Here is a 25,446-nt window from a genome sequence, read left to right on the forward strand (position 1 = left end):
ATTTTTATTTTATTTTTATTTTTTAGGGGTGTGTTTGTCAAAATGTATATTCTAGTGTTCTTACATGTAATAAATAAATTAATCCGAGTGTCTAACACTGAGTTTCTCATTGTAAAAGGTCAAAATTCAAGGTCACAAGGTCAATATCCAAATTCACCCTAATTTCTGTGATTTTGTGCATAATGATTTTTTTCAAATGTAGTCATAATGACAAACAGTTTTGATGGTATTGTGAATATATAACATAGTTTTCTACTATGAAAGTAGAATTTGTGTCTGCCATTAACAATATGTGGATCTTCATGCTGAAAGATACAGAAAAAACCAGGATTTCAACACTTCATTATGAAACAATTGTTGCCCATAGCAACAATTGATGGAAACTAATATTTTTAATGAACCAACTAGATAATTATCTTCTTTGTATGTTCCCCATATCAGAACTACCAACAAGGTCATACATTACCATATAGTGGCTGCTTGTTTGATGGCCATCTATTGTGTGGATGACCAAGGAGTAACAATGTGATATGAAGTTTTATTGGATGGTATGGTACATCTATCTTTTGGTGTATTGGTTAGAGTTCATAAGTTACACGGCTCTAGTACAGCTTTTCATGGTGTAAATGACCTAAATTATGAAACTGACTTCAAACCAAGTTTGACAAAATTGGTCACTAGACTTTAAATAATGTAAAACATGAAATTACTGTTTATCCCAAAATATATAACTTTAGCAAGCCAAAATGAAAATGTACAAGTGTAGCATCCTTATAAAAGGTAATTACATCGATGTTCATTTCAGCCAAGTGTATGGGGGCCCTGTTTGGGTAAATATTGCAAACATGTCAATTTTATTTATTTTTATTATTTTTATTTTTATTTTATTTTTATTTTTTTAGGGGTGTGTTTGTCAAAATGTATATTCTAGTGTTCTTACATGTAATAAATAAATTAATCTGAGTGTCTAACACTGAGTTTCTCATTGTAAAAGGTCAAAATTCAAGGTCACAAGGTCAATATCCAAATTCACCCTAATTTCTGTGATTTTGTGCATAATGATTTTTTTCAAATGTAGTCATAATGACAAACAGTTTTGATGGTATTGTGAATATATAACATAGTTTTCTACTATGAAAGTAGAATTTGTGTCTGCCATTAACAATATGTGGATCTTCATGCTGAAATATACAGAAAAAAACAGGATTTCAACACTTCATTATGAAACAATTGTTGCCCATAGCAACAATTGATGGAAACTAATATTTTTAATGAACTAACTAGATAATTATCTTCTTTGTATGTTCCCCATATCAGAACTACCAACAAGGTCATACATTACCATATAGTGGCTGCTTGTTTGATGGCCATCTATTGTGTGGATGACCAAGGAGTAACAATGCGATATGAAGTTTTATTGGATGGTATGGTACATCTATCTTTTGGTGTATTGGTTAGAGTTCATAAGTTACACGGCTCTAGTACAGCTTTTCATGGTGTAAATGACCTAAATTATGAAACTGACTTCAAACCAAGTTTGACAAAATTGGTCACTAGACTTTAAATAATGTAAAACATGAAATTACTGTTTATCCCAAAATATATAACTTTAGCAAGCCAAAATGAAAATGTACAAGTGTAGCATCCTTATAAAAGGTAATTACATCGATGTTCATTTCAGCCAAGTGTATGGGGCCCTGTTTGGGTAAATATTGCAAACATGTCAATTTTATTTATTTTTATTATTTTTATTTTTATTTTATTTTTATTTTTTTAGGGGTGTGTTTGTCAAAATGTATATTCTAGTGTTCTTACATGTAATAAATAAATTAATCTGAGTGTCTAACACTGAGTTTCTCATTGTAAAAGGTCAAAATTCAAGGTCACAAGGTCAATATCCAAATTCACCCTAATTTCTGTGATTTTGTGCATAATGATTTTTTTCAAATGTAGTCATAATGACAAACAGTTTTGATGGTATTGTGAATATATAACATAGTTTTCTACTATGAAAGTAGAATTTGTGTTTGCCATTAACAATATGTGGATCTTCATGCTGAAAGATACAGAAAAAACCAGGATTTCAACACTTCATTATGAAACAATTGTTGCCCATAGCAACAATTGATGGAAACTAATATTTTTAATGAACCAACTAGATAATTATCTTCTTTGTATGTTCCCCATATCAGAACTACCAACAAGGTCATACATTACCATATAGTGGCTGCTTGTTTGATGGCCATCTATTGTGTGGATGACCAAGGAGTAACAATGTGATATGAAGTTTTATTGGATGGTATGGTACATCTATCTTTTGGTGTATTGGTTAGAGTTCATAAGTTACACGGCTCTAGTACAGCTTTTCATGGTGTAAATGACCTAAATTATGAAACTGACTTCAAACCAAGTTTGACAAAATTGGTCACTAGACTTTAAATAATGTAAAACATGAAATTACTGTTTATCCCAAAATATATAACTTTAGCAAGCCAAAATGAAAATGTACAAGTGTAGCATCCTTATAAAAGGTAATTACATCGATGTTCATTTCAGCCAAGTGTATGGGGGCCCTGTTTGGGTAAATATTGCAAACATGTCAATTTTATTTATTTTTATTATTTTTATTTTTATTTTATTTTTATTTTTTAGGGGTGTGTTTGTCAAAATGTATATTCTAGTGTTCTTACATGTAATAAATAAATTAATCCGAGTGTCTAACACTGAGTTTCTCATTGTAAAAGGTCAAAATTCAAGGTCACAAGGTCAATATCCAAATTCACCCTAATTTCTGTGATTTTGTGCATAATGATTTTTTTCAAATGTACAGTCATAATGACAAACAGTTTTGATGGTATTGTGAATATATAACATAGTTTTCTACTATGAAAGTAGAATTTGTGTCTGCCATTAACAATATGTGGATCTTCATGCTGAAAGATACAGAAAAAACCAGGATTTCAACACTTCATTATGAAACAATTGTTGCCCATAGCAACAATTGATGGAAACTAATATTTTTAATGAACCAACTAGATAATTATCTTCTTTGTATGTTCCCCATATCAGAACTACCAACAAGGTAATACATTACCATATAGTGGCTGCTTGTTTGATGGCCATCTATTGTGTGGATGACCAAGGAGTAACAATGTGATATGAAGTTTTATTGGATGGTATGGTACATCTATCTTTTGGTGTATTGGTTAGAGTTCATAAGTTACACGGCTCTAGTACAGCTTTTCATGGTGTAAATGACCTAAATTATGAAACTGACTTCAAACCAAGTTTGACAAAATTGGTCACTAGACTTTAAATAATGTAAAACATGAAATTACTGTTTATCCCAAAATATATAACTTTAGCAAGCCAAAATGAAAATGTACAAGTGTAGCATCCTTATAAAAGGTAATTACATCGATGTTCATTTCAGCCAAGTGTATGGGGGCCCTGTTTGGGTAAATATTGCAAACATGTCAATTTTATTTATTTTTATTATTTTTATTTTTATTTTATTTTTATTTTTTTAGGGGTGTGTTTGTCAAAATGTATATTCTAGTGTTCTTACATGTAATAAATAAATTAATCTGAGTGTCTAACACTGAGTTTCTCATTGTAAAAGGTCAAAATTCAAGGTCACAAGGTCAATATCCAAATTCACCCTAATTTCTGTGATTTTGTGCATAATGATTTTTTTCAAATGTAGTCATAATGACAAACAGTTTTGATGGTATTGTGAATATATAACATAGTTTTCTACTATGAAAGTAGAATTTGTGTCTGCCATTAACAATATGTGGATCTTCATGCTGAAAGATACAGAAAAAACCAGGATTTCAACACTTCATTATGAAACAATTGTTGCCCATAGCAACAATTGATGGAAACTAATATTTTTAATGAACCAACTAGATAATTATCTTCTTTGTATGTTCCCCATATCAGAACTACCAACAAGGTCATACATTACCATATAGTGGCTGCTTGTTTGATGGCCATCTATTGTGTGGATGACCAAGGAGTAACAATGTGATATGAAGTTTTATTGGATGGTATGGTACATCTATCTTTTGGTGTATTGGTTAGAGTTCATAAGTTACACGGCTCTAGTACAGCTTTTCATGGTGTAAATGACCTAAATTATGAAACTGACTTCAAACCAAGTTTGACAAAATTGGTCACTAGACTTTAAATAATGTAAAACATGAAATTACTGTTTATCCCAAAATATATAACTTTAGCAAGCCAAAATGAAAATGTACAAGTGTAGCATCCTTATAAAAGGTAATTACATCGATGTTCATTTCAGCCAAGTGTATGGGGGCCCTGTTTGGGTAAATATTGCAAACATGTCAATTTTATTTATTTTTATTTTTTTTATTTTATTTTTATTTTTTTAGGGGTGTGTTTGTCAAAATGTATATTCTAGTGTTCTTACATGTAATAAATAAATTAATCTGAGTGTCTAACACTGAGTTTCTCATTGTAAAAGGTCAAAATTCAAGGTCACAAGGTCAATATCCAAATTCACCCTAATTTCTGTGATTTTGTGCATAATGATTTTTTTCAAATGTAGTCATAATGACAAACAGTTTTGATGGTATTGTGAATATATAACATAGTTTTCTACTATGAAAGTAGAATTTGTGTCTGCCATTAACAATATGTGGATCTTCATGCTGAAAGATACAGAAAAAACCAGGATTTCAACACTTCATTATGAAACAATTGTTGCCCATAGCAACAATTGATGGAAACTAATATTTTTAATGAACCAACTAGATAATTATCTTCTTTGTATGTTCCCCATATCAGAACTACCAACAAGGTCATACATTACCATATAGTGGCTCCTTGTTTGATGGCCATCTATTGTGTGGATGACCAAGGAGTAACAATGCGATATGAAGTTTTATTGGATGGTATGGTACATCTATCTTTTGGTGTATTGGTTAGAGTTCATAAGTTACACGGCTCTAGTACAGCTTTTCATGGTGTAAATAACCCAAATTATCAAACTGACTTCAAACCAAGTTTGACAGAATTGGTCACTAGACTTTAAGGTCTCACTACACAGATCACTTCCGGGTGAGAGTTCATTCATGACGGTCCACTATAGTTCCTAATTGTGACACATGTTATGGTTCACATATTCACTTCTAGGAAATGGTGAAGAATTAAAACAATATGTATGTTTAATGGTAAGCCTTCTGGGTGTATTTTGCCCCATGTTATTTTGTAATATTGTGCATCGACCTTTTGGGACATGGGTATATAGCGCACGTGACAGCCGGAGTGAATCGATTAATGAACCACCTGTTCGAACCGGTACTACAGCCAGATGCGGTCATATAGCAAAAAACTGAGACGGAAATGTTCTCAATTTTGCAGTGAAAATAAATGCTTATATAATGTATGTTCGCATTGGTGTATGTTGTTGGTGCCAACGAGAACCCGTTCTATGGGCAATCTTCACTTGAAGTTGGGCAGTTTAACATGGGTTTCAATGGCAGATGACATCTGTGTAGTGAGAACATAACGTATGTGTAATCTGACTCATGAATGGAAACATTATATGAATGTTCCGGCCATAGCAAGCAACCAATCAAACGTCGTGATTTTTAAGCCAGCCAATCATTGGCTGTAGAAGCAATCTGCACACTGTGCAGAGATCGAAAAAATATTACCCCGTATATTTGAGCCCATATGGGTAATAAATCTCTATATTTTCGGTCACTGACCAAAAATATAGGTCACGTAACATAAGCCCGACTCGACTCGAGTATTTCAAAGTAGATTTTCAATAAACATACTCTTCAAATCATTTGTTTAAGTACAGTGAATGCAAATAACTTTTAGTTTTACGATAACAATACAAAACGTGTTTATTTATTTATGAATTAGTTTAGAAACGCTTTTTTAATGTGACAGAATGTAGCTAACTTCTTACAAATAATGACGTCATGCATCTTGTATGACGTCATACGGCAAAAGCCTCGTTAGGTTAACAATACTCAGGTCGAATGGCGAATGCAGATCGCAGAGCCTCGCTGCATTCGCCATTCTAACCTTCGCAGGATAAAGCCGATATCTTAAGGCAGTAACCACTTATTCCCTACAATTATTTCGAGATACGACTTCAAAACAGTCCCAAAAGCGAAACATAAAACACATCACTCGAAAACTCGGATCGGTGGTTTTTATCAGGGAAATACCCCCTACACAATGGTATAGTTACTTTTTCTTAAGTCGGAATAATAAAAATGTTGATTCCCTAACCCTAACCCAACCCTCACACAACCTAAACCTAACCCTCTAACCCCACAACCTTAAACCAAACCCATTCCAGTTGCAGAAAATTAGGATTTTTCACTTTATGATTGATGAATGTCTAGCTTGGAATGTGTTTTGTAATATGTCATTCCATGGAAAATACAATAAGCAGAAATCGAAGATCGTGTCATAAACTTCAATATGGTCGCCACAAATAAGAATATCTGAAACAGCATATGGCATATAATATGTTTTTTTATTGTAGTAAAAAAAACCCAACTAACAACCGATTGGTGAAAGTTGACATTTATTGATAATATGTACACGTCCATGGACTGGTGCCGAAATGCCACACTGCAGTAGGATGAAGGATGGATCTGTCAAACATGTACCTGAAACACAAAGATTCCTCTGTAAACTTCAATCATCTTTTATTATTTCTATTTATAATTATATGGGTGTTAGAAATTCAAGCAACTGATATCAAGTAAAACTATAACTGAACCTATAATCCTTCCCAGCAATGAAAATATAACTCAACCTATAGCAGGGTTCATACACTTAAAACATTTTCATTTTCCAGGACTTTTTTTTTTTTTTTTTTCCCCAGGAGTCTGAATACATTACCTGGAAAGGACTCTAATAGTCCTTTCCAGCAATTAATGCGGACTGTTTTTCAAATTGCTCACAAAAATAGTAGTTTTTTCTTATTTTAAAACAAATTATTTTCAAAACACTTTATTTCCAGAGTATGTGCCTGTCTGTGGGAAAGTGCATGTAAAAGTGCATTAGGAAAAATTTACCGGGTTCCTCTGATGACTACACGTGTGAAAATTGCCAAATGTTTGACATCCAATAGCCGATGATTAATTAATCAATGTGTTCTAGTGGTGTCGTTAAACAAAACAAACTTTAATCTATCCATCTGTTGTGTAAAGTGACTAACGGAGACAATCTCAGTTATATCTAATTAAGTATTTCAAACTGAACAATGAAAAGTTATTTACTTTTAATTATTAGTTTTATCATTCATTAAATATTTTAAGCACAAGTGAATTTTTAATCCATTTTTAATCATGGCTAGTGAATTAAAAAAAAATCACGGGTTAGTGGATTTTAAGAAAAAAACTTGAAATTTCTAGAAATCCTGGAATGTAGTTCAAGAATCTTATGACGACGATTCAGTAATTTTTAATTATGTGCTTGTGATTAGTCAAATAATACCATACTTCATTTTCAAATTAATGTTTATCGAAATTTCGACATTATGAAAATAACTATAAACATTATTAATGAAATATATCTTAAAATATTATCTTTCTATAAGAGTACACAACATCCAAATGTAATCTAAAATGCATATAACAGCAACATAATTTAGTTTCACCGGATAGCAAGCTTCAAGCCAAGGACCTAGTATTATCAAACCCTTAGGGGTTCAATTTATGGTTTATTTTTAAATAAACTTTATTAACCCCAGAAACAAATATCGTTTCAGACTGACATGTCACGTGACAGAGTTCCATCAAAACCGAAAACATGATTTTCATGCTGTGGGTCAGTTGTTCGAATGCATACACCCGATATTTCACTTGGGTATCCTCACGAGTGCACACCTTCGAAAAACCAATAAATAAAGACTATAAAATACTGTTTGGGATGCTTAATGGTGGTGCAGTGTTAGTGACATTGCCAGATGTGTTGGTGTAACCAGAGCCACTATACAGAAAAAGAAAGAAATGTTTTATTTAACGACGCACTCAATATATAGATATAGATATAGATATATATATATATATATATATATATAGATATATATATATATATATATATATATATATATATCTATCTAGTACAGTAATATTAAGTAATAATGAATATTCGTACAAAAGAATTAAGATTCCTGGGGTTAATAGAAAAGGAGAAAGATAGAAGGTAAGAAAGACTGAATTTAAATACATGTATTAAATTTCAAAATGGAGAATAGTACACTTTGTATTATTAATCCATACCTATGGGAATATACTATTTTACAAGAGAAAAAAGATGAGTAAATTTGATGTTTATTTTCTAAGAAATCCATTTCCAAAACAAGCTACTGGTAGTTGTTTTACTTTTTCTTTTGCCATATTTTAATTCAAATGAAAAGGTCAAGCCAAGGCTGCATTGTTATTGATTACAATTACAATTTTTTAAAAGGATATATTTTTCGATATCAAATTTAGTTTTTAGCATATTTTTAACATTGTTTACATTGTAAATATAATATTTGATATTAATAGTCAACCAATTTACAAAGCTATCTTTCTGTTATTAGTCCTACCAAACATGGTAATGTTTAGTGAAGTTAATTTCAATTCCTGTTTTACATATTATCCATGATTTTACTTTTTTCCACAGATTACGAACTTGGTCACATTTAAAAAATAAATGTTGTAGTGTTTCTGGAAAATTATTACAAAAGCTACATACAATTGAATCAATGAAACGGAACATATGCAGAAACTTACTACCGTATATCTTCGCCTGTAAGTCGATCTCAGCTACAAGTCGAGTCCCTAATTTCAAGCCCTGAAAACGTATTTTTTTATTGACCCGTTTATAAGTCGACCCATGAAAAACTACTTATAAATATTGAAATATTTCTTATTTTCAGCACATGAGAACAATAATATTTGAACAAAAGAAAATTATTTTACAAACTTCGGTTTTCACGTTTTGTACATCGCAATATAATCAGACTATTCCAATCAAACTATCATTATTACATAGCATCAAAACGAAATATTCCCTTAGTAGAGAGTGAAAGCTGTTTGACTGTTACTGTATAGTACTGTACAGATGGTTTTGTGCACAGACAACAACTTTATTTATAAACTCTGACAACAGATCACTACGATAAAACTGGAAGTATCACGTTTTGCCGCCATATTAAAACATGTAAGGAGGATAACTCTGGAAAGTACACTGGTTTTTGTACCAAATGCTCTAGATAGTGAACTGCAGAGATCAGTCTATTTTAAGGGAAAGCTCAGTAATATTCATGAAGTTAATCACCGCCAAAACATTGTTTGAACAACCATTAATGCCAGTGACCAGATTTCAAAATAAACTCAGGCAACAGGTAGTTAGTATTGTTTACATTTTTACTATTAGTGATGACTTAATTTAACTAAGTGGACTGTTGTCTTGGCATGTGAGTGAGATCGTACGCCTTTTCGCATAACCAAAACCGTTCTAATGCCAAAAAAAAAAGGTTATAAAAAATAAATGTGTCAAATTAACATATTTGAGTATAAATACATGGCATACTTCAACAATAAAACTTGTAAAATAATCCCAAAAACAGTAATATTTTTTGGTGAAATTTTTTTACCCTCTTATAAGTCGACCCCCCAAGTTATAAAATAATTTTTGGGTGAAAAAAATTCGACTTATAGGCGAAGATATACGGTAGTCCTCAAGGTTATGCACAAAATTCTATACTGAAACCATGCTAAGGATGCATCTTTAACATTACAAAAGGAAATAATATAAAACATTTCTCATTCATGTAAGTCATATAAAAACCCTCAGTTGCATATTTTAACTGTGCTTTTGGGGTTATTGTGTTAGTATTTAATATATCATTTATACTTTTGTCTAACAAAATGATTAATTTAAATGGAATTTTTTTAATAATTTAATCAATGATGTAAAGATGTTATCTCTTAAGTTGTTTAGGCTGTGTAAAATGCTCTTAATAGCATTTATTAATGAATCATACTGTAAATAAAGTCAGTAGTAATGTGGAATTTTGTTATCAACTGTGCATGTTAGGAAGTTTCCTTGTCCATTCAATAAACAAGTCCTGCAATTAAGAAAATTACCATGGCAAATAATTTGCTGTGGAAAAATAGTGTCCACAGCATTTTCCACTGTAATTTTATCGTTAACATGTTTGCAACTCTGGATTGTCAGTAAATTTGAATGCTGAGTTTGTTATTTGTTTTGTTTGCCAAAATGCTGTAAGATTTATCTATACCAGTGGTGGTATTCATGGACTTAAAGTGATGTAACAGTTAACATGCGACTATCACGTGCATGATCAAGAACAATGGAGTTGCAAGGGCAAGGCTCGAAATTCATTTTTTTTATTGGGAGGCAAACTTTGCTTTTCAAATTTTAATTGGGAGGCAAATGTTTGAATTTGAGAAGCAGTTCTAGAGCACAGGTATTGCTGTTATTTTACACTTATTTTATTAAATCTATACAAAATAAAGAGTCCAAACAAATTATGTACCTGGTTTATATGTTTATTACCCTGAGACAGTGACAGATTTTTCGTCGCATTCAAATTCTAACCAGTTTGCGCGTGTACTTGCCCATTTCTCGACAGTAGCTTTTTTGGCCACCGCGGCCATGATTGTAATAAGTTCTAAAGTAGCTTGGTCAATGGTAGTCTCTAAAATTGTAGTCGTTTTTGAAAGTCGGAACTTCTCGGCTGATTCCATCGATAAATAAGCGCCGTAAGTTCAACCAGTAGTTGTTTCCTAACGTTGGCTAGACTAGTTTTTACGCTACATGTTAAACTGAATGACCAGTCCGAGAACCAGTCCAAATAGCTCAGGACGTTTGCATTACTCCCTGTCGCTGAACTCGGATTTGAAAAACCATAATCGGCCTATGTGATCCGAATGAGTTTCGAGAATGTTGTTGGTAGATAATTCTGCCATTATTGGTGTGCGCACCAATGTAACATGGCCGCGTCTACGATGTCGATACAAATATAGCAATGTTTTAAATATTTTAAGTTCTTCATTTGAAATGCGGCAAACGCGCGACAAACGCGAATTCTGGGATATACTGGAAACAAATTTTAGAAACCAGATGGAAAGCAAAACCTGCTTGTGAAACGGTTTTTTGGAAAGCATTTTGTATGCTTTGAGCGGCAACTGCCGCCTGACGCCTGCCAAATTCGAGCCTTGAAGGGGATGACAGTTCATCATATACAGCGTAGTCAGTCCGCAGTGATGTGCCAGTTCAATCTTTATATTTTAATTAAATTACAGAATTATAATTATTTTCTTTAATTATAATCAGTGATCACGACCGAATTTCTTAAATCAATGAAATCCCACCCTTGCAAGTAAATCAGTGATCATGACTGAATCCCACCCTTGCAAGTAAATCAGTGATCATGACTGAATCCCACCCTTGCAAGTAAATCAGTGATCATGACTGAATCCCACCCTTGCAAGCAAATCAGTAAAGTTTGTTTTGCTTTTGTTGGATTAGGCCACTTGGCACCAGAAAAGGGCAGCATGTTTGCCAATACTGTATTTTCATTAATGTTTTGATTTCTGCTATTTTCGCTTCATAGTTCAGTTCAGTAATTCTGTATAGTTTTACTGACAAGTTAATACCAAGTCAGGTAAACAGTCGTGCACTCCATTCTAAATTCCACCTGGTATGATGGTAAACTTGCTTTGAATATTTTTTAATTTCCTGTCCAAATAGTTTTAGATTTAGCATAATTTATTTTGAGGCCAGACACTGGCTCACAGGGGACAATATTTCGAAATCTGAGGGAACCGGAAGTTGGTTCACGTAATTTTTACCTAAGTAACCAATTGTTCGGAATATTTGCGTAACCCGTGGGTTACCTGATTAGTTACCTCAAAATTATGTTAAAATTATATTTTAAATACATAGTTTTTAGCTCAAACATAAAGTCAAAAAAATAAATACAAAAGAAAACATTTTAAAAAAAAAAAAATTTCTTTAATGCTTGCTAAAGTTAATATTGTAAGAGAACTGAATATCAGCCCCAGTACAGAAACAAAATACAGGGGCATAGCGAGAAATTTGTTTAGCATTACGCACGCCAAAGGCGTGCCCGAGCAGGGATATTCGAGGGGCCTCTCCCTGTGAAAAGTTTGAAACTCAAGACACCTGTAGATGCAATCTGAGCCTTTTAGGACGCATTTTTTATTTTTTGTAATATTTTTTCGAGTCAATTGTAAGAGGATATTTTATAGAACAATTACAGACAGCCGTGACCTATTCCCGGATTGATTTTGCATTACGCACATGCGTACTGTGCGTAATGGGCCTTTGAAATATATACATAATTATTTGGAGGGATTCCGTTTTGCGGTGGTTATGCTACTTTCACTTTATCGATGGTACTTCTATACTACAGTGACGTTCCAAATGTTTTGTTTTTTTAAAGCTCATTATACGATGTTAGTATTTTTCAATTTTTGTGACTTTTAGATTCCTGTTTATGTTAAAACTGTTTTTAACATATGTAAAATTATAGGGTGTATACTACCAAATCAAATCCCATAGACAACAATAGTAACATATGTGGCTAAAACTCCTACCTGCAGCGTATCAATCGACATAAACGCCACGGATATAAATACTACCACCCCTCACACTTAAAGTGAATCAGAAAAAATTGGGGGTCAAGCTGCTTGTTTCTGAGATAACGGGTAGCGTCTATGACTACCCTAATTCCGCACAAAATTCGAGTACTTTTCTCTTTTACAGGTACCCCATACAAGTTTCAAGCACAAGGCTACTTGACACACTGGTACTAGATGAAATAAAATTGCATATTTGTTTTACCCAGATGAAACTATTATATTTTACAACCAACACACTTACATTTATAACCAATCACAGGACTTGTGGTGTTCACTTCTCTATCAAAAGTTCGGTGCACCTTGAACTTTGATCCAGCCAGAAGTTATTTGGTTTAGTACTACCTATAGGCAATCCAATATTATGTCTACATATATTCCTTTAGAGATAAAATAGCAGCAGGGGTCTGAGCACATTTCTTTAAAACCTTTCGCTTGACTATACTGAACATTTACTTTAGACTGTTTGCAAATTACAACTGTTGAAATATAACGAAAGATACTAGTAGTATGTCTGCGTGAATAAACGTCCTGTAATCGTGAAGTTTGCAAGTTTTAATTTCTGAACGTTTAAAGGTCATGATGTAACCAGTTTGCAGTTCGCGTAAATTGAATTTTGCGTAACCAACACGTGAACAGAATGGCGGTTAACGTGAAATATTGTGCCCTGTGCTCATAATAGTCTAAAATTGACAGTGCATTGTATAGATTCTGGGGAGCCATTACGAATAAAACTTATCTGCATATTGTCATATTAAGCATTTTTTACCATCTATAGTAATACCTTTAATATCAGGCAAATTTCTTGCTATGATGCCTAGGATTTCAACACATAAAATAAATATATACGAGATAAGGGATCACCTTGCCTACAACCTCTTTCTCTAAGTTAAATGATTCAGAGAGAAATACGTTTTGTATTACACTTGATCGGGAATTATTATATAATGATTTAATCCAATTTTCAATAGACATCTTAAAGTTAAAACTGTCTAGTGTTTCTTGTATAAAAGACCAAGATATTGAGTCAAAAGCTTTTTCAAAGTCAGTTAATAGTAGTTGACCTGGTATGTCATTCATTTCGGTGTAAAACATGATAGCATATATTAATCTTGTATTTCCTCCTACATATCTATCCATACTCTTTGTTGATTATTTTATCTAGAACATTTTTAATACATACAGTTTATAAGGGTTATAGGTTGCCAATTTTAAAAGAATACTTTAGGTTTATTAGGTTTAGGAATATATGTTATAATACGTAACTTTTCTACATTAGACATTTCTTTGATACTATAACTGTATCAGTTTATTTCTTAAATAAATGTCAACCATCTAAACAAAAATCTAGGTGTGTGTGGGGGAGGGGGGTGGGTGGGGGGAATACTACCAGGGTTCATACACCTTTTAAAAAACTAATTTCCATACCTTTTCCAGAACACATAAACCATTTTCCAGACTTCCTTATCACAGATTATTTCCCATATTTGCACGAAAACAAAGCCACACAAATGAAAACCGGCTTATTTTAAGATATACATGTACATGTATGTGTGACTAGTGAATCAAGATTAACTGTGAAGGTAAGTGCAAGCATTGTGCTTGCAAATATCTAAAATCAAAAACTCCCGATTAGCTTCCAATGTTAATATGTTCGGGCGACGTTGTGCTCGTTTTCCTTACAAAATAGTTTTTTTTAAATACTTTTTCAAGACGTGGAAAGTGAAAAATATAAATTCCATACTTTTCAAGACTGAGTACAATACCTGAACAATGCCTACCCAACTCCCAAGATGCTGCCACAGTTGTTAAGACTCATCCCCTCTGAGGGTGTGTGGCACTTATTGTACTCACCAGTGGTATTCGACTCATCCCCTCGGATGGGGTGGGGGGCACTTACTGTACTCACCAGTGGTATTAGACTCATGTACTCGGAGAGGGCACTTACTGTACTCACCAGTGGTATTTGACTCATGTACTCGGAGGGGGCACTTACTGTACTCACCAGTGTTATTAGACTCATCCGCTCAGAGGGGGCACTTACTGTACTCACCAGTGATATTCAACTCATGTACTCAGAGGGGTCACTTACTCAGTGTACTCGGAGGGGGCACTTACTGTACACACCAGTGTTATTTGACTCATGTACTCGGAGGGGGCACTTACTGTACTCACCAGTGTTATTAGACTCATCCGCTCAGAGGGGGCACTAACTGTACACACCAGTGTTATTCGACTCATCCGCTCAGAGGGGGCACTTACTGTACTCACGAGTGGTATTTGACTCATCCCCTAGGAGGGGGTACTCACTGTACTCACCAGTGTTAAATGAAGATGCCAACCCACAGCAGCAGGAAGAGGATGCCGAAACCCATGAAGACTGTACTCTCCCCTCGGGAGGGGTACTCACTGTACTCACCCTTTGGAGGGGTCACTCACTGTACTCACCAGTGTTAAACGAAGATGCCGACCCACAGCAGCAGGAAGAGGATGCCAAAGCCCATGAAGACAGAGGCGACCAGTGACACGAGCAGCTCCTTGTACACATCGCGCGTGAACTTGTTGGACGTCACTTCGTATCTGGATCGGGGTTAAGGAACTCACTCAATAACGTTAAGTAAGTCACTCAATAACGTTAAGTAAGTCACTCAACAACGTTAAGGAACTCACTGAACAACGTTAAGGAACTCACTAAACAACGTTAAGGAACTCATTCAAGGGGGAAACATTTAGCTGTCGGTTGAGCACTCATCTGAGGTGGTAGCATCACACATTGATTGGGGTCTTTCTTGTTCCAACCAATGCACAACTAGTCAGAGGAGGTGGTATGTGCTTCCCTGTCTGTGGGAAAGTGCATATAAATGATCACTTGTGTACTGTAGTGATATTGTTAAAACAAAACACCTCAAACTTTTTTAAAAAAATTTTTATATGCACCTTTTGACGCAGTAAATTATATACCATTTCATTTAACATACCAGACTTTAAAACACTTGCTGGCATGTGCGAGGGTGTCCAGCACACCCTGATGAAAAGGTAAGACAAACAGTATGTATAAACATTATTCATGCTCTTACTGGATAAACAATTGTGTAAATAAAAAAAGTGGTATTATTGAGAACATTTTAAAACATGTTTTATGTGGTGCTCAGTTTGTACAGGTCTGTATTTTTTATATTCAAAATAACATGAATCTTATGTAACAGTCACTTTATAGTTTTTTCAAATTGTTGTACCCTGTATTAATTGATATACATATTTTAGAAAGAAAGAAATGTTTTATTTAACGACGCACTCAATACATTTTATTTACGGTTATATGGCATCGGACATATGGTTAAGAAACCCGCTGTCGCCACTTCATGGGCTACTCTTTTCGATTAGCAGCAAGGGTTCTTTTACATGCACCATCCCAGACAGGGTAGTACATACCACGACCTTTGATATACCAGTCGTGGTGCTCTGGCTGGAACGAGAAATAGCCCAATGGGCCCACCGATGGGGATCGATCCTAGACGGACCGCGCTTCAAGCCGTACCACTGGGCTACGTCCCACCCAACATATTTTAGAGACACAAACACAGAAAATTACTAATTTTAACAAAATACATAAATAGTAATGTGAGAAATAGACAATAATTGACAACCCATGTACCGACTCAATGTAGTAGTGCTAACTCCAGTACTCCACAGACAACTCCATTCGAGGAACACAATACAAAGGCATGGCAAAAGTAACATTTGAATACCAGAAATTAAATTTCACCTGATATTGACTTCCACGACACATCTATTTAATATGTTGAAACTATATGACAATGCAAAAGAAAAATATTCCCTAACTGTTGATTTTTATAATAACAAGCAATAAAGTAGGAAAAGTAGGATCGCTGGGCTGCCCGGGGAGCAGAAAACGTGATTACGTCCACAGATGATCCTATGAATCCTACAGCTGTACAACTGCGGAATCATATCAACCCTACAGCAGCCCACTACAGCTGTACAACTGCGGAATCATATCAACCCTACAGCAGCCCACTACAGCTGTACAACTGCAGAATCATATCAACCCTACAGCAGCCCACTACAGCTGTACAACTGCAGGATCGTATCAACCCTACAGCTCAGGCAACAGCTGTACAACATAAATAGTGTACAGGGATAGAATGAACGAAAACGTAAATAGTGTACAGGGATAGAATGAACGACAACGTAAATAGTGTACAGGGATAGAATCAACAACAACGTAAATACTAGTGTATAGGGATAGAATCAACAATAACATAAATAGTGTACAGGGATAGAATGAATGACAACGTAAATAGTGTACAGGGATAGAATCAAGAACAACGTAAATAGTGTACAGGGATAGAATCAAAAACAACGTAAATAGTGTATAGGGATAGAATGAATGAAAACGTAAATAGTGTACAGGGATAGAATCAACAACAACGTAAATACTAGTGTACAGGGATAGAATGAACAACAACGTAAATAGTGTACAGGGATAGAATGAACAACAACATAAATAGTGTATAGGGATAGAATGAACAACAACGTAAATAGTGTACAGGGATAGAATCAACAACGTAAATAGTGTATAGGGATAAAATGAATGACAACGTAAATAGTGTATAGGGATAGAATCAATGACAACGTAAATAGTGTACAGGGATAGAATCAACAACAACGTAAATAATGTACAGGGATATAATGAACGATGGACGAGTGTAGATGTATTTAGAAACCCTGCCTATGGAGGGTGTAGATGTATTTGGATCCACAGGCCTATCGAGGGTGTAGATGTATTTGGAAAGCCTGGCCTATGGACGAGTGTAGATGTATTTGGAAACCCTGCCTATCGAGGGTGCAGATGTATTTGGATCCACTGGCCTATCGAGGGTGTAGATGTATTTGGATCCACTGGCCTATCGAGGAAGTAGATGTATTTGGAAAGCCTGGCCTATGGACAGGTGTATTTGCCGGTTGAAGGATACACGAAGAACCAGGCCATGAAGAAGATTCCGATGCCTAGCAGGACAACCGTGAGGTGCGGGAACACCGCCGGGTTGATCGGGCTCACGTACCGACTCATCAACTCAATCGACATCGTCTGAAACCAGAGAAACAAAAACATCTCAAATAAAGACTAGATATCAGCACCACCTATTGACATAAAATAAACCAGGCTCTAATCTAGAATGTGAAATGGAGTTTTTGTCTCCACCAAAGTGGGCAGGCTTTAATCTAGAATCAGGGTACCCACAGAATGTTCTAAATAAAATTCCCTGTATTTTCCCAGTCATAAAAGATTTCTCCCTGTCTGATATCCATGATTTTTTATTGTATACAAGGGCCTCCTGCCACCCCCACTAGCCGTGCCTTCAACTTCAAATACCATAATCAACATACTGTCACAATATATAATATATATATATGTGTGTATATTTCAACTCATTAATGTTTATTTATTTTCCCAGTGTTCCAATTACTGTTAATATTGTCTAGCCATAAAAACTAAAAATGTCCATTGTGGTCTTTGGGGAAAACAGTAGGCACTATGTTGTATTATAACTACAAGTAAAACTAAAGCTACATGCTGAAAATAAAGATTATGGTTTACAAATATAACAATACTGGTATAGCCTTCTAGTAGTTCTACTCTTGACAACTATTGTTTTGGGTGCAATATGTATATCATATAAACATGACAATTTTCTTGGTGGTACAATCTGACATAGTGACCAGATGATTTCTCAATAAAAATAAATAGTTTTTGAAGCATACACTAAAAATCACCAGTAGCTATCATTCAATACCCTCATGAAAAAGACAAAAGAATCCAAAATACCAATATCTTAGGTTTATTACATTTTACATGATTTTGCATACATATCCATGTATATGCAATATAGGACTCAACAAAATTCCCTGATATTTTTCCAGATTCCATTACACCCAAATAAAATTCCCTGTATTTTCCCTAAATCCAATCAAAATTTCAAGTTCCCTGAATTTTTCATGCAGGGAATTTTTAAAAACCATTTTCTCTGTCCCATGGGTACCCTGTAGAATGTGAAATGGAGCTGTTGTCCCCACCAAAGTGGGCAGGTTCTAATTTGTAATGCAAAACCTCTGTTTTGCCCCCCACTAAAGTGGGCAGGTTTTTTCTTTTCTTTTTTTTACAATAAGGGGCATCATTCACTACCACGTGGGTCCAAAAATAAAGTTCAATTGTGATAGTCTAACTTTTAATTGTTCCGAGTTAGAATGCTTAATGATTATAAGTTTAGTCCATTATTTCATTCAGCAAATAACACCGGGGACAAATGATGATTGGATTTCATCTGCCAACAGAGTGGTTATGACACCCCACTGGTACTATAACACCATGACAAACCCCCCCCCCCCCCCCCCCATAACAAAACAAACTGAAACAGTTCGGTATTTAGTTCTTTTAAATTTTAATGTATTCCAACAAATGAATGGTGTATTAGTCATAAAATATAACAATCTATTGGATTAAACAATTGATGAATTTATCAACTGATGGTTTTGGCAATCAGGGCATTTATTATTGCAAGTCAGGTTCAATATTAGTGATTCATAGAGACAATTAACAGTGACAGACTTGTACAAGTTTGTCTTTTCCTTTTAGGCAGTACCATAACTGTGAAGAGATTGTAAAATGTAATTTTATATTTATTTGTTTAGAAACCGACTTGACAGAAAGCCCATAAAATAATGTTTAAACTGACAGTCCCCACCCCTCTTCCACCACACCTTGAAGCTTATTAGTGATTGGAAGGATACTGCTGGCTGGGTTGTAAATTCTATAGCAGGACGCTGTAGAAGATAGAAACATGTGGTCTAGCTAGGAATGGACAAATATCAGTTTAAACAGGGGGCTGCAGTGCACTCCTATCGCAATATTTATCAGGTGGTGAGGTCTATTGGTTTTTCCATTTTATCTGCTTTTTAGGGCAAACCTTGGGGACCAGTTGGTTGGATACATGTGTGTTGTTCCAGTTTGGCAAAGACTGACACTGACAGTGTTATAGCTTGAGGTGCACTGAACACTAAAGGCACCAAGTTGGTGTATGGTATACATGAATTTCAGAGCTGGTGAAATAAGAAAGTCAGTATCTTTCCGGGATTGAGTGCATTTACCTGGTTGATGTAAATAGTTGATGTTGGTTGCACTTATTGTTGGATAGGTGTTAAACCGAAGTTGATTATTGGGGATCAATTGCCCTATAAACGGTGCTGTTACCAGCACTAACTGGCAGTCCAGATGTAATTCAGACATAACCAAACTTAATATTCTCAAATTCCAATGCTAACTTATATAACAAAATAATAAAGTTATTGAAAGTAATATAAAAAAAACTGATCTTGAGCCCTTAGTGTCAAACATATCTGTGATCATTGATCTTAGAAATAAATTTATTATTTTGCCATTCCGTACATTAAAATATGTTGCATACTTCGTCTGTGTCAACAGTTCATAACTAACAGATCTAACTAAATTTTATTTTAATAAAAGTATGCCCCCGTCACTATTGGTAAAATGTATCAATAAGCATTATGTATAGACATAGCCATCAAATACCTACAGAAACCATAAACGTGATATTCGCCAAGTGATGTTTTCAATGTATTTCAGTGAACATATAGAAAGCCAATATGTATTTTGGGGAAGATGTTTAGGCTTCAGTTATCTCACTTGTAAATTATTACCATCTAACTATTGAGGTCAGTTTTGCTGCATTTTTTTTTTTGATCATGATTACATCTGATCGCATTTCAAAACTTTTAAACAATTGTACCTATAAAAAAAACATGGATATTAAGTGCAATGACAGTAACATATTTTTAAATTTTGAGTGTATAAATTGCTTTAAATGCAAGTCTTATGTGTAGAAAAGATGCATACCCAGACCACCAATACTTACCGACAGTACAAGAAATGAAAAATGCGTTAAATATCTTAGAATGACAAAAAAACTAAACAAAACCAAACATGATTATTCCTGCTTACTAAGGCAGTCATTTTGTTTGGTTTTCGTTGTCACTGGTACTCTAGGTAGGAAGGGAAGTGACATCAGCTCCTGTCAACTACTGCTGTACATATGACAATGTAATGTAAACAGTTTATTTAAGGAAAAGTGTTTCAGCCTGACTCGAAAAACAACATAATTAATATTTAATAAACAATTTAACTAAACATATTTCAAGGTGCATTGACAAAATGAAATGGGATTACAGTATTTTTCCCCTTTGCAAAAATCTAAATAAGAAAATCGCAGATCTGTAGCCTACTACAGCAAGGGATCTTTTATATGCACCATCCCATAGGCAGTATAGCACATACCATGGCCTTTGATGTCCCAGTCGTGGTGCACTGGCTGGAGCGAGAAATAGTGCAATGGGCCCACCGATGGGGACTGACCCCAAACCAAATGCGCATCAAGCCAGTGCTTTACCACTGGGGTACGCCTCTCCCCCTCGTTCGAGCAAAAACCACCAACCGTGACAACCAAGGGTGCGCTCCTTTTACCTCTCCTGGACATGTTCCAACTGTTCTGTCCTGGACAGTGAAAAGAATGAGTTTGAAACAGGAAGTTACTTCTCCAACATGGCTGCTGCTATTGAGGAAGTGACTGCTTAAGCAATCATGATACTTAAATCGGAATAAGATGACAATGATGATAGTCCATCACTGACCATGTTGACTATAGTACAGTGTTTGAAATAATAAATTTTATATATTTTGTATAAACCGCAATTAGCAATTAGATGCACCTTTTATTAATGTTGTTATAATAATAATAATAATAATAGTAGTAGCAGGTATGGTGAATGCATGTAGACATAGGTTGGGGGAGGCTGACAGATCGAGGGTGCAAAGGAGACTTTCTAGGAGGGTTCGGAAATGGCTCCCCAATAAAATTTAAAAAACAAGCATTCTACAAGTATAATCAAGGCCGTACCATTTTTTTTCTATCTGTGAGAATGTCCTTCACAGGTGAATTTGAAAGGAGTCTGGCAACCCCGAATTGTACCACTATTTTTTACACTGCCTCGCCTCTAATAATTAATCTCTACCTTGAGACTTACTACCAATATTTTTTTATTCAGAGCTCCCCAGCCCCTCCCCCTGCTCTGCCCTAGTAATAGTAGTAGTATTAACTACTACTACTAGTAGTAGTATACTCGCGCCATTTGGATTTTCCATAAGCAAACTACATTTTGTTTAAGTGCAGTCGAGCAGCAAAGAACATTTTAATATATCCAATTTTTTTGTAAGATTTTTATCTTCAAAATTAATTAATTTCTGTGTATATGAACAAAGGGAAAAAGACATGACCTGTATCTACATTATAACATGTATAGTTGTTGCATTGTTTTTTATTATTATTTATGGCGATCATGCAAAAAACATTTCAAAAATAATAAAATTGGTGTCATATTTATCGACCACCTTAAATAATGGGGTCAACTTCTTGAAAGATAGTTTGCAAAATATGCATAGTGTTACATCAAACCTGTCCGTTTTTAAGCGTTTTGATTCAGACCCAAGGGTAAACTCACCATCCATACTGAAATTCACATTTATAGGGGAAATCACTCTTAATATGAATTGGTAGATAAACCCAGTGAAGATGACTAAAATATTTAAATACATGTTGTTTTTCGTTCTAGCAATTATCTAGACAAATAGCATCTATTCTCCCACTAGAATGACATATAAATAGCCCAACAAAATCTAAGTTTAACCTGCTACATTATTCTGAGCTAACATGTGCCTGCTTGATCATAAATTGACATTAGCAAGGGAAGTAACTCTTGTTTTTTTGAAAATAATTTAGTATAAGAGTAGCATTTTTATATATAGTAAGACATGAGCAACACCACCATAAAATTTCAGCTATTTTTATAAAGTAAGATGGGAATTTCTTGAATTAAGATTTTTATGTTTTAAGTCTTTTTCCAAACTTTTTTTTTAACCTAAAAACTTCATATTTAATGTATTTTATTAACATTTCTATTTAGAACAATGTTTTTTGTCAATATAAATATGATTTAAAACTCAATATGAGCATTAGATTTTAAGTAGGTCCATGTCAGAGCCAGTATGGATTTGAATGCTTAAAGGAATGCTAAAGCAAGGCTTTTGGACTGGTGTGCATATTCAACGATACATAATGCACATTATTGCTTAATATCAACAAGTATAATCGCATAGTTAATTAATAAAACAGTTAAATGTAACGGCTATTATATATAACAGGCGCAGCCATTTTGTACCATCCCAGGGAATACGCCCTCTGGCGAGCTGGTGGTTACGTAATACCTAACGTGTCACGTCAGGAATTAGTCTTCGAACTGAAGAAACAAAACATACCTGATTTTTGCAGATGCATCGTAGTGTTCTGTAAAAATATCTATCCCAGTAACATGTATATGTGGTTTATATTTCAGTACAAAATAAACCAGCATTGTCAAAGTGTTGAAATAACTATTATATTTTGTATATAAATTAACCCACGTACTGAAATAATAGTCGGAGTGTTTTCTTGTTTAATTGGTCTTTTCTTTCCGTGGCCTGTACCTGTGGCTCTTGATTGGCAGGTGCATATTTAGACGGTGTCTAGACGCACTAAAAAGACGTGCCTCTTTTATTAAGATCACAGGGTATTGTGTGATAACCTCAAATCGTAATGTACTTTGCCAGCTTTATTACTGTAAGTAATTCTGTAAAACGCTTGATTAAGTAGACTTTCCCATCTAAAATCACAAAACCGAACAATTACGTAGTCCCAGAGAAAAGAAAATTATCACTTGGGTATCGTGAGTGGTCGTTTTTGCTCGAACGTATCCTACCAATAGGCCTAATAATATGCATTTTTTCTTTGGATTTTTTAAAAGAAAAAAGTACTATAACTCCATTTCGTTATATTGATGCAAATTGAAATATATTTAGTTAAATAGTTTATTATACTATCAAGTCATTTATGTTGTTTTACAAGTCAGGTTGATGAAAGCGAAGCACCTTGTCGTAAATTAGAGCATTTGTTTACACTGTGCATAATAGAGAAGTTGGACCTGAGCTGACGTCACTTCGACCCAAGCTATACCACCAGTCGTCACAAAAACGAAACAAAATGGCTGCCCCCAGTTAGCAGGAATAATCACGTTTTTTTTATTAATTCTAAAATTACGCGATTTTCATTTGTTAAAGTGTCAGTATGTGTTGGTGGTCCGGGCATGCATCTTTCCAACACATAAGGCTCTTGTTGGAGTTTAGTCTACCTTTAAAATCATAAAATTTAACTTTAGCAAGGGCAATAACTCTTGTTACACAAATGTTTTTCACTTTTAAAGCTTTACAATAGCATTTAATGGTACATAACTAACATCACACAATTTCAGTTATTTAAATCAAATAATAAGGATACTGTGTCTGTTTATGTTGATTACATGAGATTTCATTTCCCCAAAAAAGGTCAATATCTCAGCCCGCACTAAATTGCCGCAATGTCATCATTAGTTTTCATAATGTACAGACTCGGATGAACATTTTGATATATGATGACAAATGTTGTAACACGGGTTGCACCTTCTTGAAAACTAGAGGACTTTTTGCCAGTCTGCTACTGCACTATAATCTCCAGGGATGACGTAGTCACTGCAGATCCTATCCCATAGTGATGGTCCTTTGCATTACACACAGTTTCGGTTTAAGAACCACTTCCATGCAAACCCTGTGATTGTCAGTTTGTTTAAAGTCCACAAAACTGCTGCTTTGATACATTCAAACACTAAACAACGGTTCACCATATTTTACATTTGAAAACAATCTCCAAAAGAATAATCCATCCATACAATTCAATACAATAAAATTTTGCTTTTTAAAAATACATGCATTCCACCATCCCAATAAAATGTCTGAAAGGCTGCGAATGATGGTTTCATGTTATGCCGGTTAGCGCATCACGGGGTCACTTGACATAGCTCTTGGAGTCAACAGGCATTTTGGCAAACGATAGGAAAAACGCAACTTTTTATTGTGAATATATTGTAAAAGGTATACGTAGATACCAAACAATAGTGAATTACATTTTTGATAAACATGAACCTTTAAATAAAGGTAGCAATGTCCCTTCCCAAGGTTGTATCCCTCTCCAAAAATTGTAAGACTTAGCAAAATTATTGATTTTAAGGGTTTATAACTTTTTGTATTGAGATACTTGTCTGAACTTTATTGGTATTGAAAATGTTCACGAACTGCGAAGAAAAACAACACAAATGAACAACAAATTGGATGTTGATTGCGCAAACCGTGCATGAGAAAACAAAGTGAACGGAGTTGGAAGCATATATAATGCAGTTAGGAACGTTGACGATCTTATTTTCAAAACACTTTTACTTTTCTTCTTACATCAAACCAAATTGAAATTATTTACAAATCGGAACCACGCACGACACAAAATATCTAAATTTGAAGCACAACAGGTTTCACAGCGAAACGTCACTGTCTTTAAGCATTCGTTTCAAGTATTCAACATAAAATAAATGCTTTAAATTGCAGACTATAGTCAATCAGAACAATGATGTCGCCTGTTGGACTGGTGGTTATATTGTTTAACTAGTCCTTGTGATTTTTTTTTAGTCGCATCTGGCTAGCTAATTAGTAATTTGTGCTTCCCTGAAAAACAAAAGATGAATTGTCTGCCATCTTATCTTCTTGCTGCACCAA

At 34.5% G+C, this 25,446-nt stretch overlaps 2 protein-coding genes across 3 annotated transcripts in view; both read right to left on the reverse strand.

The window, feature by feature from the left end:
• Positions 1–25,446, reverse strand: part of LOC121372424 (popeye domain-containing protein 3-like) — a 466,410-nt gene that overhangs the window by 24,751 nt on the left and 416,213 nt on the right. The gene's annotated exons all lie outside the window — the stretch shown is intronic.
• The window catches only part of LOC121372426 (transmembrane protein 258), a 29,668-nt gene continuing 10,785 nt past the window's right edge, over positions 6,564–25,446 (reverse strand). Inside the window, exons 1-4 of one of the 2 annotated variants that reach the window (XM_041498732.1) lie at positions 21,411–21,414; positions 17,681–17,796; positions 15,132–15,263; positions 6,564–6,665 (exon numbers count right to left, since the gene is read on the reverse strand). In XM_041498732.1, the coding sequence (XP_041354666.1) occupies positions 15,137–15,263; positions 17,681–17,796; positions 21,411–21,413 (246 nt within the window). In that variant the 5' untranslated portion in view covers position 21,414 and the 3' untranslated portion in view covers positions 6,564–6,665; positions 15,132–15,136. Of the gene's footprint in view, positions 6,666–15,131; positions 15,264–17,680; positions 17,797–21,410; positions 21,415–25,446 lie in introns of those variants that run through there. The other variant, XM_041498731.1, reaches the window with a different exon arrangement.

Source organism: Gigantopelta aegis, chromosome 4 (genome assembly GCF_016097555.1).
Source record: "Gigantopelta aegis isolate Gae_Host chromosome 4, Gae_host_genome, whole genome shotgun sequence".
Taxonomy (NCBI): Eukaryota; Metazoa; Mollusca; class Gastropoda; order Neomphalida; family Peltospiridae; genus Gigantopelta; species Gigantopelta aegis.